Source organism: Mauremys reevesii, linkage group 11 (assembly GCF_016161935.1).
Source record: "Mauremys reevesii isolate NIE-2019 linkage group 11, ASM1616193v1, whole genome shotgun sequence".
Taxonomy (NCBI): Eukaryota; Metazoa; Chordata; order Testudines; family Geoemydidae; genus Mauremys; species Mauremys reevesii.
The window spans coordinates 20,318,418-20,334,686 of NC_052633.1; the positions used below are offsets into that span (position 1 = coordinate 20,318,418).

The 16,269-nt window shown below is 41.7% G+C and overlaps 1 protein-coding gene across 4 annotated transcripts in view; it reads left to right on the forward strand.

Annotated features, from left to right (window-relative positions):
• The window catches only part of TMEM237 (transmembrane protein 237), a 32,524-nt gene extending 17,486 nt beyond the window's left edge, over positions 1-15,038 (forward strand). For all 4 annotated transcript variants that reach the window (XM_039494749.1, XM_039494753.1, XM_039494752.1 and 1 more), the window contains exons 9-13: positions 808-999; positions 6,565-6,638; positions 7,549-7,642; positions 8,997-9,118; positions 14,755-15,038. In XM_039494749.1, the coding sequence (XP_039350683.1) occupies positions 808-999; positions 6,565-6,638; positions 7,549-7,642; positions 8,997-9,118; positions 14,755-14,822 (550 nt within the window). In that variant the 3' untranslated portion in view covers positions 14,823-15,038. The remainder of the gene's footprint in view (positions 1-807; positions 1,000-6,564; positions 6,639-7,548; positions 7,643-8,996; positions 9,119-14,754) is intronic.
• The last annotated feature ends 1,231 nt before the right edge of the window (positions 15,039-16,269 follow it).

Below are 16,269 nucleotides of genomic sequence, written 5' to 3' on the forward strand. Positions count from 1 at the left end.
AGAGGAAAGAGATTAAAAATGAGATATACGTAACTACTGTAATGCATCTGGGAAGAAAATATTTGAAAAATATGTAGCTCATGAGGGAAAAACTTGGAAATTAGTAATGCTGAAAAAGAGGAGCAAAAATTAAATCAAATTAGGCACGAGTTTGCAATGTGATATAGTAGCAAAAAGGCCAGTGTGATTTTTGGCTGTGCAGAGACATTATGATATGGAGCAGGAAAATAATAGAGAAGAACTATGTGGCTCTGGTGTATTTGTACTGTGTGAACATTGTGTTCACTTCTGGGCAATACATTAGCAAGGAGTTCAGAGAAAAACAGCAAAAATTATCATTGGGCCAGAGGGACTGACTTATCAGGGGGAAAAAATACGTATAGTTTAGATAAAATACTACTAAAATGGAATTGGGGGGCAACAGCAGGGAGGAGTGCACATAGCCTCTATATTTGAAGCGTATGAACATCAAGTTTGGAGAGGAATTATTTAGAGCATTGCAAAGGAATATAACTCCTATAACTGTAGGAGTAATGGGATAGAGAAAAGACTGAACATCAGGAAAAATTTCCTTAGTAAGACCTCTTAGGCTGTGAATCGGTCTCTCAAGGGAAGAGGTGGAAGCCCTATTGTTTGAGACTTTTTAAACTAGACTGGACAAATTGCTAGAAAATGATATGTAAGGAACAATCCTCCTGTCCTGGCAGAGATGGAATGGATCTTTAGCTTCTACGACAGTCTGGACCATGAACTTTTGCTGAGATAACAGCTATTTACAAAAACTCTAACAATCTCTTATCCATTTAGGGTGATTGGACTCTTTACTCATGGCTTCCTTGCTGGCTATGCTGTGTGGAACATTATTGTAATATACATTCTAGCAGGAAACCAGCTATCCACTCTCTCAAACCTGCTACAGCAGTACAAGGCCTTAGCATATCCTGCCCAGAGTTTCCTTTACTTGTTGTTGGCTATCAGCACAGTTTCAGCCTTTGACAGGTAAAATGTTCATTTGTATAACTTACATAATTTGTATGCCATACATCCCATTCTAAAGTCATCTAGTCATAAAATTTCTTTCTGTGGCACTTTTCTCACCTGTGATAGAATGTACTATAGATAGTTTCTACCTTGCTCTACCTTGACAAAAGAAGATTTATCCTCGGTGTATATATGCCATATATTTTTACATTAAGGGAATGTAGCGGGTGCATATACATACATTTTGCAAAAATAACAGAATGGTAAAGTACCAAAGGAGAAAGTTATTTACTGTCCCCATGTACTGTGTTAAATGAGCCTTTCTTCCCTGAGTGGATCTGTATGCTCCCTCTTGTGGTGCCTTGTGGTAGATCCTTCCTCTTGCTGTGTAAGCTAGAGCGCTTTTGTGCCTCCCACCTCTCCTGTCAGGGTCACTGATGTTCTGAGGCCAAGGCTATATAGGAGAGGAGCATCTTCACCGCCTCAGTTGCTTCCAACCATATGCCTGGTCAGATGTGAACTACTCCAATCTATGTGGAGGTTTCTTGTTTCTTAGGAATAGTTAGTATTAGCTAATTATGTAGCGTTTGTGTTTTTCCTGATTCTGGGTTATGAAGGAAATGAAGAAACAGAGGAAGCCAGGACTCAAGAATTGCGCTTCCTGCGTGGCTGTCTTCCCACTATCTGGTGACCACGTTCAGTGCCTGGGAGAAGGACTGTCTCTTAGAGTGTTTGATTTGCCAAACCTTTATTCCCAGAGACTGTAAAGATAGGGAGACTTGCAAGAGCTCCTCTTTCTAAAGGAAGCTCTCAAGGCTAGAACCTCTGGACCCTGTCAGGCATTGGATCCTAGCTCTAAGAGGCCAGTCTCTGCCCCTGTGACCTGAATGGCTTCAAGAAGCTGCAACCTCTGTCAGGGCCTGATTTGGTTCCTGCAGATTCCCTCCGTTAAGCCCCCGAGGATACAGGTGTCCAAAGCAAGTGCCATGTGGTTGGATCTGACTGCCCCTGTTCTGGAAGAGAGGTTGAGCAAGAGTTTGGCCACTGGTTGTGTACCTCATTCGTCCCAGCTACTTGGCCCTGATGGAACTCTTATGGAACAGAGTCGGTTCTGACTTCCACTTCTGGATCCAGAAAGATGGAACTGATTGATGTATCAGAATCTGGGCCATCAGCGCCTTTAGTTCAGTCTGTCACAGTGCTGAAGAAAAAGAGGCTTAGAGACTAAATGGTCACTGTAGCAGTGACGGTTCCTGGGCATCTGAACTATCAGATCCATCCGATTCTGACAGGGCCTCTACAGTTCCAAAGTGGAGATCTGTTCCAGACCTGCCTTCAGTAAGAAGGAAGATGGATTTATTTATAATGTTGGATCTGAGGTTGTCCACATTGTCAGATCCGTTGTCAGTTCCTGGCTCCGTTCCGCCTATATCCTCAGTTCTGGAGAGCTTTGTCACCGTGGCAGCCCAAGTTCATCTTCCAGCTCCAGTTCACGTCTTAGTTCTGAGTGTGAAACACAAGTCATCCAAAAAGAGGCATGTTATCCTGGTTCCAAGATCTTCTCCCTTGTCTCCTGTTAGGAAGAAGTGGTCAGAAAGTGCTGCTGGTCTTTTCCTGGAACACCTTATGCTTCTTCCTCCTGGGACCCCATACAGGGTCTCCACAAAGAGCTGGATCTCCATACTTCTCTCTGGATCTGCTGTTATCCCTGGTGCATTCTGTCTCAGATCCAGACCTGGATCCTTTCCAGGAGGAAGATAGAGGAAAAGTGCAGAGACTTGTGGCTCTCTGTGTACCACCCTCTAGATCACTACCTGCAGGCAGAAAAACTAAAGGACATGAGATCAACTGCCTGCTCTTTGGTTATGATTTCCTTTGCTAGGAGTAGACCCTCTATTCCTTCTTCTTTCTGGTACCAGAGACAGCTCTACCATGGTTTTACTTTTTGTCAGGTCAGAGACATGAAAAATATCAACAACCTGCAGCATTCCAGAGCCAGCATAATAAGAGGCCTTCTTCAGCCCAAGGTCTAAATCTGAAAAATCCACTTCCTCATCAGCACCATCATCATGAAACAGCAAGCCTTAATTTTGACAAAATGATTAAAATCAAGAGCCGACCAGTCAGCCCCCTTCTTTGGAAAGAGGTTAGCCCACTTTATTAACACATGAAGACAAGTAGCAAAGAATCCTGTGGCACCTTATAGACTAACAGACGTTTTGCAGCATGAGCTTTCGTGGGTGAATACCCACTTCTTCGGAAGTGGCCTTTGGCTCGCATCCGAAGAAGTGGGTATTCACCCACGAAAGCTCATGCTGCAAAACGTCTGTTAGTCTATAAGGTGCCACAGGATTCTTTGCTACTTCTACAGAACCAGACTAACACGGCTACCCCTCTGATACTTGACATGAAGACAAATTATGTTGAACCAATGGGTTCTAGAGATTATAGAAAGGGGCTGTGTCATACAATTCAAAAGATTGATGATCATCCTCCCCCATTATTCCCTTACCCTTCACTCTTCAGGGACCCCTCTCACAAGGATAGTTTTCTTAGAAAAATTACTTTGGATGGGAGCAGTTGTGGAGGTCCCCAAATACTGGAGCGGGGGGCGAGTCATGGCTTTTATTCCCATTACTTTCTGGTGTGGAAGAAGGATGGGAGGGATTTCATCTGATACGAGACTGGAGCAACTTGAACAAGCACATTTGGAAGTTCCGGTTCCCTATGTTGACATCTCTTTGCTTTGTCATGAATTGGTTCACAACTCTTGATTTAAATGACTCCTTTTTTCCCTATATTGATTTGTCATTCTTTGTAAGTACCCCTGTTTCATGGTGGCCAGATGCCATTTTTAGTACAAGGTGTTTTCATTTGGCTTCTCCACAGTGCCCAGAATTTTTACATAATGCCTCCCTGTGGTAGAGGCTCATTTGAGGAATGAGGGTATTTCTGTTTACCCTAATTTGGATGATTGGCTACTGAAGGTGCTATACGCAAGGACCTGTTAAGCCATATTGTTTTTACAACTAATCTCTTTTCAGATGTTGGACTTCTTCTCAACCACCCAAAGTTAATTCTCTGACCTACTCAAAGGATTCCCTTTACAGGCTGTATACCAGACTCTGTGGAAGAGAGAGCTTTTCTGCCAGATGAAAGATTTCAGTGGTGTGTCACTCAAAGAATAAAATTCTTTTTGGGTCTCATGGGCCTTATGGCAGCCACTACTTATGTTACTCATTTTGCTTATCTGAGAATGAGACCTATGCAGCACTGAATGTCTTGGGTCTACAGAACAAGTTGGGACAGCCTCCATATGTTGATCATGATACCTCAGAACATCATAGCCTCCCTGAAATGGTGGTCAGTGAGAACAATTTGTTCAGAAGTATATAGTTCAGTCTCCTAGATCCACCTCTGATAATCAAGTTGGATGCTTCAAGCAAGGGTTGGAGGGTTCATCTTAATCAGCTGACAGTTCAAGGGCATTCATCTTATCAGAAAACACCCTGCACATCAGTGTGTTGGAATTGAGAACTATTTGTTTGGCCCTCAAGACTTCCTCCTTCACCTATAAGGGAGGGTGGTGCAGGTGGTCACGGACAATACGTCGGCAATGTAGAACATCAACAAGCATGGGTGTTCATTCTGCTCTTGTGTGCAGAGACTGTAAATCTATAGTATTGGTGTCTCCTTCCCGATGTCTGTCCTGTGGCCTTGCATCTGGCAAAGTAAAACAATGTAGTTGCAGATCAACTTAGCAGAGACAGTGCACGAATAGTCCTTAAAGTGTCAGTTGGTTCAGACCACATTCTTCAGCTGGGATCACCCATATGTGGACCTGTTTGCAATGAGGTCCAACAAAAAGTGTTGCCTCTTCTGTTCCAGAGCAGGCAGAGACAGTCTATCCCTCTTGGATGCTTTCCTTCTCCACGGGGGAAAGACTCTCTAATGTATGTCTTTTCCCACTCTCCATTGATCCAGAAGGTAGGAAGAAAACTATATCAGAACAGGGCAAAGATGATTCTCTTTGCCCTGGGTTGGCCATGTCAACAGTGATTTACCATCTCCTGCAACTGTACAGCAGAGTCTTTGTGTGTCTTCCTCTGTCTCCAGACCTGCTGTCTCAGCAGGAGGGAAAGATGTTTCGCCCAGACCTACACTTTCTTCACCTGATGACGTGGGAGATCGGACATTGACGCTGTCTGCTCCTGAGCAGTCATTTTCTTTGCCTGTGCAGGACATACTAGTTAACTCTAGAAAACAGTCCACTAGAAGCTATTAGTTTAAATTGGACCAGATTTCAAGCATCGATGAAGGGAAAACCTGATTCTCCTGTATCTGCTTCCATTCCTTGTGTTCTGGAATAATTAATATACTTGAAGCCTGAAGTGTTATCTGACTCATCGTTAAAAGTTTATTTGGCAGCCATCTCAGCATATCATACTTTTAATTGATGAAAGATCGCTGTTTGTTCCGTGTTTAGTCAAAAGGTTTATTAAGGGTTTAGCAGATGTGACACACACACACACCCCGGTTAGAGATCCTGTCCCTTCCTGGGATCTCAATTTGGTATTGCCCTGTATCATTTGATGGCTATCAAGATGGCTTTTATTATCCCCATCAGAGTGAGTGAATTGAATACCATTTTGTCTGATCCAACTTTCACTTCTTTTCATACACAGGGTAGTTCTCCGACCTGATCCCAGGCTTTTACTTAAGGTGGTATCTGATTTTCATATCAAGCAGACAATTAATTTGCTGTTTTCCCCCAAGGCCTTGTTCTAATAAGGAGGATACCAGAAGGACCCCTGCTGCTTATATGGATAGAACTAAGAGGTTTTGTAAATTGTCTAGATCATTTGTGTCTTATGCTAAAAATTGAAAGGGTTATATGGTTTCTTTCCAGACTATATCTTGATGGATTAACGATTTATTGCAGAATGTTACACACTAGCAAAAGTTCCTGTACCTGCTTTGATTCTATCACTGTTGCTTCTTCCTTTGCTTGTCTTAGGCAGGTGCCAGTTGCTGAAATTTGCAGAGCTGCAGCCTGGACTTTCAGTAAACGTTATGCCTTGGACCTAGCCTCTAGGGTAGGCACTGGATTTCGTAAAGCGATGCTACATGCTCTATTCAGTTAGGACTGTTCCAGCTCCAGGCCGGTTTTCAGCACTGCCTATTGCTCTATCCCTTAAGAGGGAATATGCAGAACAATGCAAAGAAGAACTTAAGGTTACTTCCTTGTAACCAAAGTTCTTTGAGATCGCTCTGCATATTCACACTTCCCACCAGACTTTCTCTCTCTGTCAGAGTCCTTGTTTGTTTGGTTTCTCTGGCTTTGTGGTGGAAGGAACTGAAGTAATGAGGGCACCTTACCCCTATACATCCTTGGCTTCAGAATGTCAGTGACTGGGGCGGGGGGCGGGGTGTGAGAATGCTTCTTACATTGCTGGAAGAATGTTCTACCACAGGGCACCATGAGGTGGCACAGTACCCATAAGTGTGCATACACAGAGCTATCTTGAAGAATTTTGATTATAAGTAAGTAACCTTAATTTCTTTATATATATATCTGTCCAGGATTGACTTGGCTAAAGCATCAGTAGCCGTGCGAGGCTTCCTGACCCTGGATCCATCAGCCATAGCCTCTTTCTGTGAGTGTCATAAACATACAGCTAAGGGTAGCAAAAATCCCTCCTTTACCTGTAAAGGTTTAAGAAGCTCAGATAACCTAGTTGGCCCCTGACCAAAAGGATCAATAAGGGGAAAATATACTTCAAATCTGTGGGGGAAGGTTTTTGTTTTGTGTTCCTTTGTTTCCTCTGGCTCAGCGAGGAATCCGGGCAGGGAAAATATATCTCCCAAAGCCATACCTGAACTAAGCCTCTAAGATTACAAATTGTAAGTAATAGGAAGAAAATGCATTAGAAAATGCATTAGATTATCTTTTTTTTTTTTTAGCTTGTGAATTGTCCCTGTGCAGAAAATTACAGCCTTTATGCATCTTGGCATACATTTTCAGTGCTGAGTTTAAACATGCAGTCTCCACTACTGTTAATGGAAATTTCATCCCTAATTGCTCTCTACTTTAAAAAAAAAATTACATCACTGTATTAAATATGATCACTTCAGTCTATTAGATAAAAATGGAGGGTCAAAGAGCTGAATGTTTCACTAACTAGTCTCATGTAAAAGTTTGGAATAAGTGATGGGATTTTTAGTGCTTCAGAATCCTTTTTTTCTTCCTTACCTCTTGTAATGCTATTTTCTCCCATTTTGAATGCTGCACATGTACCAAGTAGAACAAGAGTAATGACATATCCCTTTGACTTAGCCAGCAGGTTGTTAGTGACCTTGGTCAGGATGGTAGAATGCAGGGGGCAGAAGTCAGATTTGAGGAGTTAAGGAGAGTGCTGGAGAAGAAGACTGAGCAGTACATTCTATGACTTTGGAGACAGTGGGGTGGAGGGAGAGAGAGAGCAAGGTAAAAATCATTATTTTGTGACTAGATAGTGTTTTATGTAAAATTAGTGAAAGCTGCAAATTTCTTTCCATTTCTCCCAGTATACTTTGTTGCTCTCATCTTGTCTCTGAGCCAGCAGATGACAAGTGACAGAATCAACCTCTATACACCACCTTCGGAGAATGGGAGCCTCTGGTAGGAAATCTAGATAGCATTATTTTTTTAACATTTTCTTGCCCCTTCTATGACACAGACCATGAAAGAATGTTTGTTTAACAATGGTTTAGTGATGTCATATAGAACACATCTAAAAGTGTTATAAAAGATTCCCAATACTAAACCTGTCCTAATATTTTTGCATTAGAGACCTTAAACTGAGCCCTTGATGACTTTGAGGATTGAGGATGTTTAGCAACTCACATGATAGGGGTCGCTGTGTCTAATGGTTAAATGTATCCTTTATACACCTTGATTAGCTCAGTCCTGAGGCCCTGTTTTGGAAGTAACTAAACTGAAATGGCACATCACAGAGGTGGCACATTTTCTTTCCTTGTGCAGATCAATCTATGGAGTGCCAGTGTCATTTTTGGAGGAAGTTATCTATTCTGTCCAACTAGGGTGACCAGATGTCCTGATTTTATAGGGACAGTCCCGATATTTGGGGCTTTTTAAAATATGGGCTCCTATTACCCCCCCATCCTCATCCCGATTTTTCACATTTGCTATCTGGTTACCCTGTGTCCAACAAATTAGGGAAAAGTGCCATAAAAAAGACATTGATCAAGAGGATACTGCAGAATTATCGACCTCTGTGTAGAAAGACTATTGCTTCTTGGAGGGTGGACCAGTAGTTGAGACAGAATTAAATCTGATGTTCCCAGTCTGCAGTCTTCATGGCTCTTAGAGACAGTCCAAGGTGTCATACTCCTTTCCTAGGCAGGACAGTTGTCTGGAATACAGCCCTTAGGCAAGTTCAGACAAGTGTTCAATGCAAAGTAAAAACAGAATTGGTAATCTGATATAGACCTATCCCACTCTGTCACAATCCTAATAAAAACGTTGTCTCCTCTGCAAATTTTGCTACCGCACTACTCATTCCCCTTTCCAGATCATTAATAAATATATTACACAACACTGGGTCTAACAGGGAACCTTGAGGCCCCCTGTTGTTAACCTTTTGCCAGGATGACAAGTGACCGTTTAATCCTACTCTTTGTTTTCTGTCTCCCAGCTAGGGAGGGGGGTTGGTGTTGAAATCTAACTTGAACACTCACTCCATGCCAGGTAGTGGGGCTTCTCAGTTGGGTCATAGCCTTTGGTATTCACTCTCCTCTGCAGCCCTTCAGACCCCAAAACCTTTAGAGCACATGAGAAACATTTATTGTTCAGTATTTGATTTTGTTTTTGTTTGATGTTTTTAATTTCTCCAGTTAAAGCATCTAGCTGCCAGAGTGCCACATGGTAGAAGTTGTTAAAATAATAATAATATCTACACACCAGGATAAGCCTCGCTATCTGCCCTCTAATAAGTATCTAATGCTTTTCTCAGGACCGCAGGTGCAGAGGAACAGATTCTTCAGCCATGGATTGTGGTGAATCTGGTGGTAGCTCTTCTAGTTGGGCTATCCTGGCTCTTCTTATCTTACCGACCAGAGCTAGATCACAGTGAAGGTATGGAACATGAAGCCTAGAAGAAATTTGGAGACTGTTCCTTTGGCTCTCCCAGATCTACTTTGTTCTGTGTTCAGAACTGGTCCTTGGAAGTGTATCGCTGCTATAGTTAAGGATAAAACATTTCTGTTAGAATCCTTTTTTCTCTTCCTCTCTCTCTCTCTCCCTCTGAATACTCTTAACTTGCCAAAGAATTCATTTCTTGGAATGAAATTGTCCTTTGTTGGTCTCTTCTGATTTTTTTTTTAAAGTTTGGGGAAATAATGTCATTTTTGAATGCTGTAGGATGGAATTTTCCCCCCTATGTGTTTTAAACAAACAAAGAAACCTAACCAGTAATTTGTCCTGACTAAAGCAAAATAAGATGAGTTTTGAAATATGGTACTGTTTGGAGGGAAGCATGACTTTGATTTAACAAAGTTCAAACTTTTTGAAAATTCTCTACTCTGCTTGTATATTAGAAAACTATATTACGTTTTAAAGTGAACATTTCATGAATGACATTTGCGGAATGTATGTACAATACAGCTTGGGCAGCAAACTCTTTTTTCAACAGACTAGAAAAGCAGGAGTAGTCTTTACCTAGACCTTCCTACACCCTCAACCTCCCCACTCCACCCCTCCCCCCATCCAGTGATACAGGCCCATTAATCTCCCTCACACAGCAATAGTGCATCATTTATTATGTGATGACTGAATTACTTATTCAGTTCAAATTTTTCATGCTTTGAGCTCTGGAGGTCCCAGTAACACTCAGGGGCAGTGCGTAGTCCCCTTGTCTGTTTGGTGCAGAGCCTGGATGCTGCTCTGTTATCTTGGACCAGGGCTAGTGCCCTTTGGTGCCAGGATCAGGAACTAAAAGGGGCTTAATGCCACCTTTACCACTCCTCCCAGACTTGTACCGAGCACAGCTCAGCCAGTCCAGTGAACCTGCAGTGAATATGTAGGTTGCATGGGTTTCAATCACATGTCAACTGATGTCACACAAAAATCATAGAATCAATCATAATCATAGAGATCATAGAATCAATCATAGAAAGAAATCATCATCATCATCTCAGGCCATCAGAAGGGACCATTATGATCATCTAGTCCCCAGCCCCCTGCACCATGCTCCTTAGCAAGTGCCGATCCCCCCCTCTCTTCCCTGAAAGGAGGGAAAATTCCCTGGCCCCCAAGAAACCCTCCCTGCCTGCCCCTCTTGACCCCAGCAAAACAACCCCCAAGAACCAGAGCATGCTACCAGCTACACCATCATACCAACATAATAATTGATAATTGACCTATTGACCAATACCATCCTCACCATAACCATCTTATTATCCAGCTTTATCATCCTCCGTCATCCACTTCCCCCTAATCTTTCCTCGTGGAGGTCCTTCGCCTTCCCTGTCTGATGGTTTCAGTCCTTTCTCCTAAATTCTGTAGTCCTGACTGTTACTCCCTCCAATTCCTACTCTTCCTGACTACCTGTTTATATCCTGAATTTCTCCTTCTCCTAGCACTGAGCTCTCCTAATTTTCTTCCTTCTCTTCCCTTATATCTAAATATCTGATCCTCTTCCAAATTTATCCTCTCCTATCCTCTCCTCCTCCTTTTAAGGAAAAAAATCTCCTTTCCTTCCCATCCTCATTTCTTTTTTCTTCCTTTTTCCCTTTTTCGGATCATATTCTCCTCCCTGTCTTTGTACCAATAATTCCAAAAACTCCAAATTCAAACACTCTTTGGACCAAACACTCATACACTAGAATACCTTAGCGCCTCCACTAGCCTAATACTACTAATAATGCTACCTCCCTATCCCTACAGCCTACTAACCTCACCTACATCTAGACCACCTTTCACTATCCCAACCACATTTACTCCTACTGGTCCTCACTCCCCATCCCCACTCTCCAACCTTCTCCTCTTCTCTAACTCTCTTCAGTCTCTGTTAGACCACCCTAAATATATAACTTATAACTTACTAACTAAATTCACATCCCTACTACTAATACCTTTTCATTTCAACTCTATCTCTCTACTTAAGAAATAATCTCTAATTAATCCAAAAATCTCATCTCCCTTCTGAAAATCCAAACTTTCCTTTATCATAAACTTCTAAACTTTATCAGCACTCTCAACTCAATAATAAACACCCCAAAAATAAAAAAAAAATAACTCTGACCCAAACCCAGCCTTGACTCCAAAACCCCCCCTCCCCCTCCAACCTCTCCCCTCCCCCCCCCCCTCCACCCCTCTCTCCCCTCCTTTTCTCTCCCTCTCCCCTCCTTCTTTTTTCCCAATTCTTTTTTCCCTAATTTTCATCTTATATTTTCATTTTTCATGCTTATATATTCCCTGCCTTCCAGAAATAATATAGATATCGCTCTCTCAAAACTCTCTAAAAATCATTACTTGAGTTAAATTTAAGATTCTCATCTACCTTTGTAATCTATGTAATAAATCCATCCATCCATCCATCCATCCGGCCTCCTCCCATCTTTTTTTTTTTTGACTTTTTTTACTTTTTTTGTTAGACTAACACTTCTATACTTTTAGACTTTTTTTTTTAAGACTTTTTTGAATATTTTTCCTACTTAAGAACTATACTTCATAAAGTCAGTTTTTCCGAATTTTATTTATTATTATTTATATATTATTTATATATTTATTATCCCTAATAAAATTTATTATTATTAATAGATTATTTAATTCGGATTATATCCCTGATTGTGTTTTTGTTTATTTCTACCTCCCCCAGCTACTTTAATGCCTACCCCCATATCTGTTATCCCCATCCCTCTTCTTCCCTATCTCTACCTTCATCACTATCATTAGCCCATCATTAATTTCTTTGCATTTCATTCATTTTGCCATATTTCATTAAGATAATTATCCAGATATCATTTCCATTTAAATTTTTCCCCTTTTTTCTTTTCTTTTTCTTTTTCTTTTCTTTTTATTTAAATTTCTTTGTTTTGCTTTTTATTCTTTTTTCTATTCTATAGAGATCTATCTCCTTTCTGCCTTTCTCACTTTCTTCTTCCCCCCTCTCTCCTTCTTTCCTCTTCCCTCCTCCCTGTTTCCTCCCATTTTCTCCTCCCCTTTTTCTGCTTTTTCCTTTTTGCTCTTCCTCTTCGCTGCTTTTCCCCGCTTCGGCCTCTGCTCAAACTGCTACACTAGCCCCGCTTTCCTTCGATACATGCCCTCCTCAACTCCTGCAACTTCAACTTGAAGTAAACCCCCCTGCCATCTGCCTCAATCCCTAAATTAGATCCCAGTCCAGTCCACTTCCTCCCACTAAAATTTTAAATTTAAAATTAGCCCTCCTATTCCAAAAAAACCTAGTCTCAGATGCACTATTGATATTCCTTTGATTTATTTATTGATTGATTATTGTTTAGATCATTTAGTTGTCCTGTCCAGTCCCCACTCAACAACTCAACACCTCACTCAATCAAACAAAATCAAATCAAATCAAATCTAAAAATCAAATCCCCCTCAATGTTCAGCAACATCTGCTGGAAAGCTCTAGGAAAAGGAGAGCCCTATATTATTTATCTATCATTTATTATTCCTATATTTATTTATTATTATAATAAGTCCCCAGATCATCCAAGTCCTCCTATTAGTTTTTAACTTTAAAAACTTTAAAACCTCCTCTCTTCTCTCTATCTATCTCCTATAGTCTATAGTCTCTATCACACACTATCCTGATTCTGGATGAGGCTTAGTTAATTTTCCCCCCCAATGACCATTGCCCAAACCCATTTGTCCATTGCATATTCCATTTATCTTTTTTCATATTATTTTATATTTTTATCATTATACATATTTTACCTCCACCCTTACCTTTTTCTTCTTCACCCCTAAACACATACCTCCCTTCCATATATGTCTACTCTACTCACCATGTCCACCATGTTTCTGTTATTTCCTGTTATTTCTGTTTCCATTCGGACCCCAGTTCCTCCATTTCCTCCATTTCTTTCTTCAGTTTCTCACATTGGAACAAATTTCTTTTCCTGTTCTCCCTCTCTCTCTTTTTTCTTCTTTTTTTTCACACACACTTACAGTACAGTATGACTTACTATAGAATCTGTCCCCCCTCCCCTCCTTCCTTCCTACCACCCCCCCCCCCTATATTATATCTATTGTTGTCTCCTCTCTCCCAAAAATGAAATGTGAAAAGGAGCACAGTAGGACCTCTCACACCCCCCCCCCCCCAGTGTCTAGTTTTTTTTTTCTTTTTATGAGCCAGCCCTCCCTCCCCTAAGTCTACTTCCTTCCCTCTAGGTGGAGCCCAGCCATCCTTGACAGTTTGTGTGTCCCCAAAAAGCCTCCCAGTGCCCATACATCCCAAAGCCCTCCTTGTAACACCACTCCCTCAGCCAACTATTAACCATCACGATCCTCTTTGATAGTATTTTGTAGATTTATGGAGCTTTAAAATATTTCTTCAACCTGTTTTATATTATTTGACAACTTTTTATATCTCTGTCCCCTACTCCCTTTCCTGGTGTCATTCATATGTGCTGGGGGGTGAGTTGAAATTAAAAAATTCCAGCTGGATTTTAAAATCTTTGGATTACAAGCAATATACAATAGTATTATTGGAAAGCGCCTTAGAAGGGGGGAACCTGGGGCACAAAGAGGTGAAATTGACTTGCTCAAGGTGAGCCGATGGCATGGTCTGGCCCAGAACTCCCCTGTGTTTCCAGGCTCTAACCACTGACTAGAGGACAGTGCCTTAAAAGTTTTGAGAGAGAGAATCTGAAAAGGTTCATCTCAGGACTATCTCAAACAGGCCAAAGGAAACTCAAAACTATTCAAAAACAGTCTAACAATCATACTTCATTGAGTAAAAAAATGGCCATCTGAACCAGCATATTCTAAATTGAATTCTGCTTTTGATTCGAATGTAATTTTTAAAACTTTCTAATGTTGACTTGGCTGGTTAGTTAATTTTGCAATTTCTATTTTTTATAATGTCACTAGTCCAAATGGAGAATGCTGCTTTGTGTGGTTTGCTGGCATTGAGCATTCCTCGTCATACTATGGCAGCTTGGTGGAGACAGGGGTGTCTCTTGCCATTATCAAGGTGTTGGTCAGGGCCATTCTTACCCATACATAAAGTACATAGCTGCGTAGGGCACCAGGAAATTTGGGGCCCCAAATTTCCTGGTGCCCTGCACAGCTGTGCGCTGCTCCAGCCCCTGCTCCGTCTCTTCCCCAAGGCCTTTGCTCCGCCCCGCCTTTTCCTGCCCCCACCCCTTCCCCGCCCCAGCCCTGCCCCCACACCCCTGAGGACTGCAGCAGGGCTGGGCCTGCACTCACCAGCGACAGGAAGTGCAGCAACCTGGCCCCAGCTGCACCACCGGGTGGTTCCCCCCGTTCCCCAAGCCATTCACCCTCCCCCCCCCCGCCCGGAGGCCTGATCAGACTCCCCCCCACACCCCAGGGGGAGGTTGCATTGGGCCCCAGAATAGCTAGGGATGGCCCTGGTGGTGTTGGTATTATTTAGAAGACAACTCAAAGAGGAAGTTTGGAGAAAAGCAGGAGGAAATATTCAGCAATAATTTATATGGTTTTCCACTAAAGCATTTAAAAATACTGGGGGTTTTGTTTTTTTGTTTGTTTGTTTTCTCTTCCAGAACTGATGTTTCATGCTGAAGTAGAAGAATTTCCTCAGCTGGATAAAGGCCTCAATGTCCAGTCGTAGTGCAGAAAATGCATCTTCAAATACTGTAGCTGAGACTGAGGACTTAGCACTTATACATGTTTTGTACCTGTATATAATGCTTTTCTACAAAACAAAATTTGTATTTTTGTATATTTTTATATGTACTTGTTTCTGATGGATCTTTTATTTACTTATGCTATTTTAAAAAATTCCAAAGATTTTTGAAAATAGGAGTATAAAACATTTTATATTTTTTTTTCTGATAAAGTGAGTCTTTTCTGGTAGATAAACTCAAAACTAGTTTGGTAAACATTACTACCTACATAGCATGGGAAGAAGACTGATGGGATACAAAAGATCAAGTGGGCAAATGCTTTTGTGAGTAGCATTTTTTTTATCCTCAACCAGTTGCATTTGGGTGTTGATGCTAATGTCAGCTCATCTGATTAGGACGTATTACTTGGTTAAATATTTGTAAAGATCAAAACACAAGTCATCTTATGAAAAAAATAGTAGAATAAAAGTTATTTTAACAGAATATAAGGTTAGAGAGAAAACTAACAGTCCTTTGGGATGATCTGTTTTAGTTGTCCTAGAAAAATGTGTTGCTGGTGTAAGGAATTAGGTTGTCTAGGGCTGTGTCTACAGTACAGAGTTAAGTTGACACCAGTGTTGCTGACAACCCTTTACTGCAATAACAATATCGATTGCACATGTTTACATAATGCTGCTGTGTCAATGGAGCACATCAACAGTTGGTTCTCTAGCATTGACAGAGAGAGCAATGCACCATGGGTAGCTAGCCCACTGTGCAACTTGCCACCTTCTGCTGCTAGGAGTTGTGGGAATGGGGAATAGATCAGAGTGCCTCATTGTTGCGGGCTCACTGTCCCATGATGCAGTTTTTTCTGTCCCATCATTCCATGGGTGTCCGACTATATTTCACGCCGTTTTTCAACAGCTCCAGTAAACTATGTGCCCACCCTCTCCATCTGAAATCATGGATCCAGCACTGCTGTCTAGTCTTGTGATAAGTGTTATGAACACAAGGTGGCTGATCATGCAGTATTTCATGAGCTGCAAATCTGAACAGGAATCCGTGGTGCCTGCCCCGCTATGTGCCATGGAAAGAAACCATTCCAAATTACTTTTAACATTCATGGAGTAGCTGCACATGGTGGACCATTGCGCTTGGGAAGCAAGCACCAAGTGGTGGGATCACATCGTTATGCAGATATTGGATGATGACCAGTGGTTGCAAAGCTTTCGGATGCAGAAAGCCACTTTCCTGAAACTGGGTGGAGCTCGTCCCTGACCTATGGCACAAGGACACCACAATGAGAGCTGCCCTCTTGGTGGAGAAGCATGTGGCGATTGCTGTGTGGAAGCTGGCAACTCCAGATTGCTACTGGTCAGTCGCAAATCAGTTTGGAGTTGGGAAGTCTACCATGTGGGTTGCATTTACCCAGATTTTACAGGACCATTA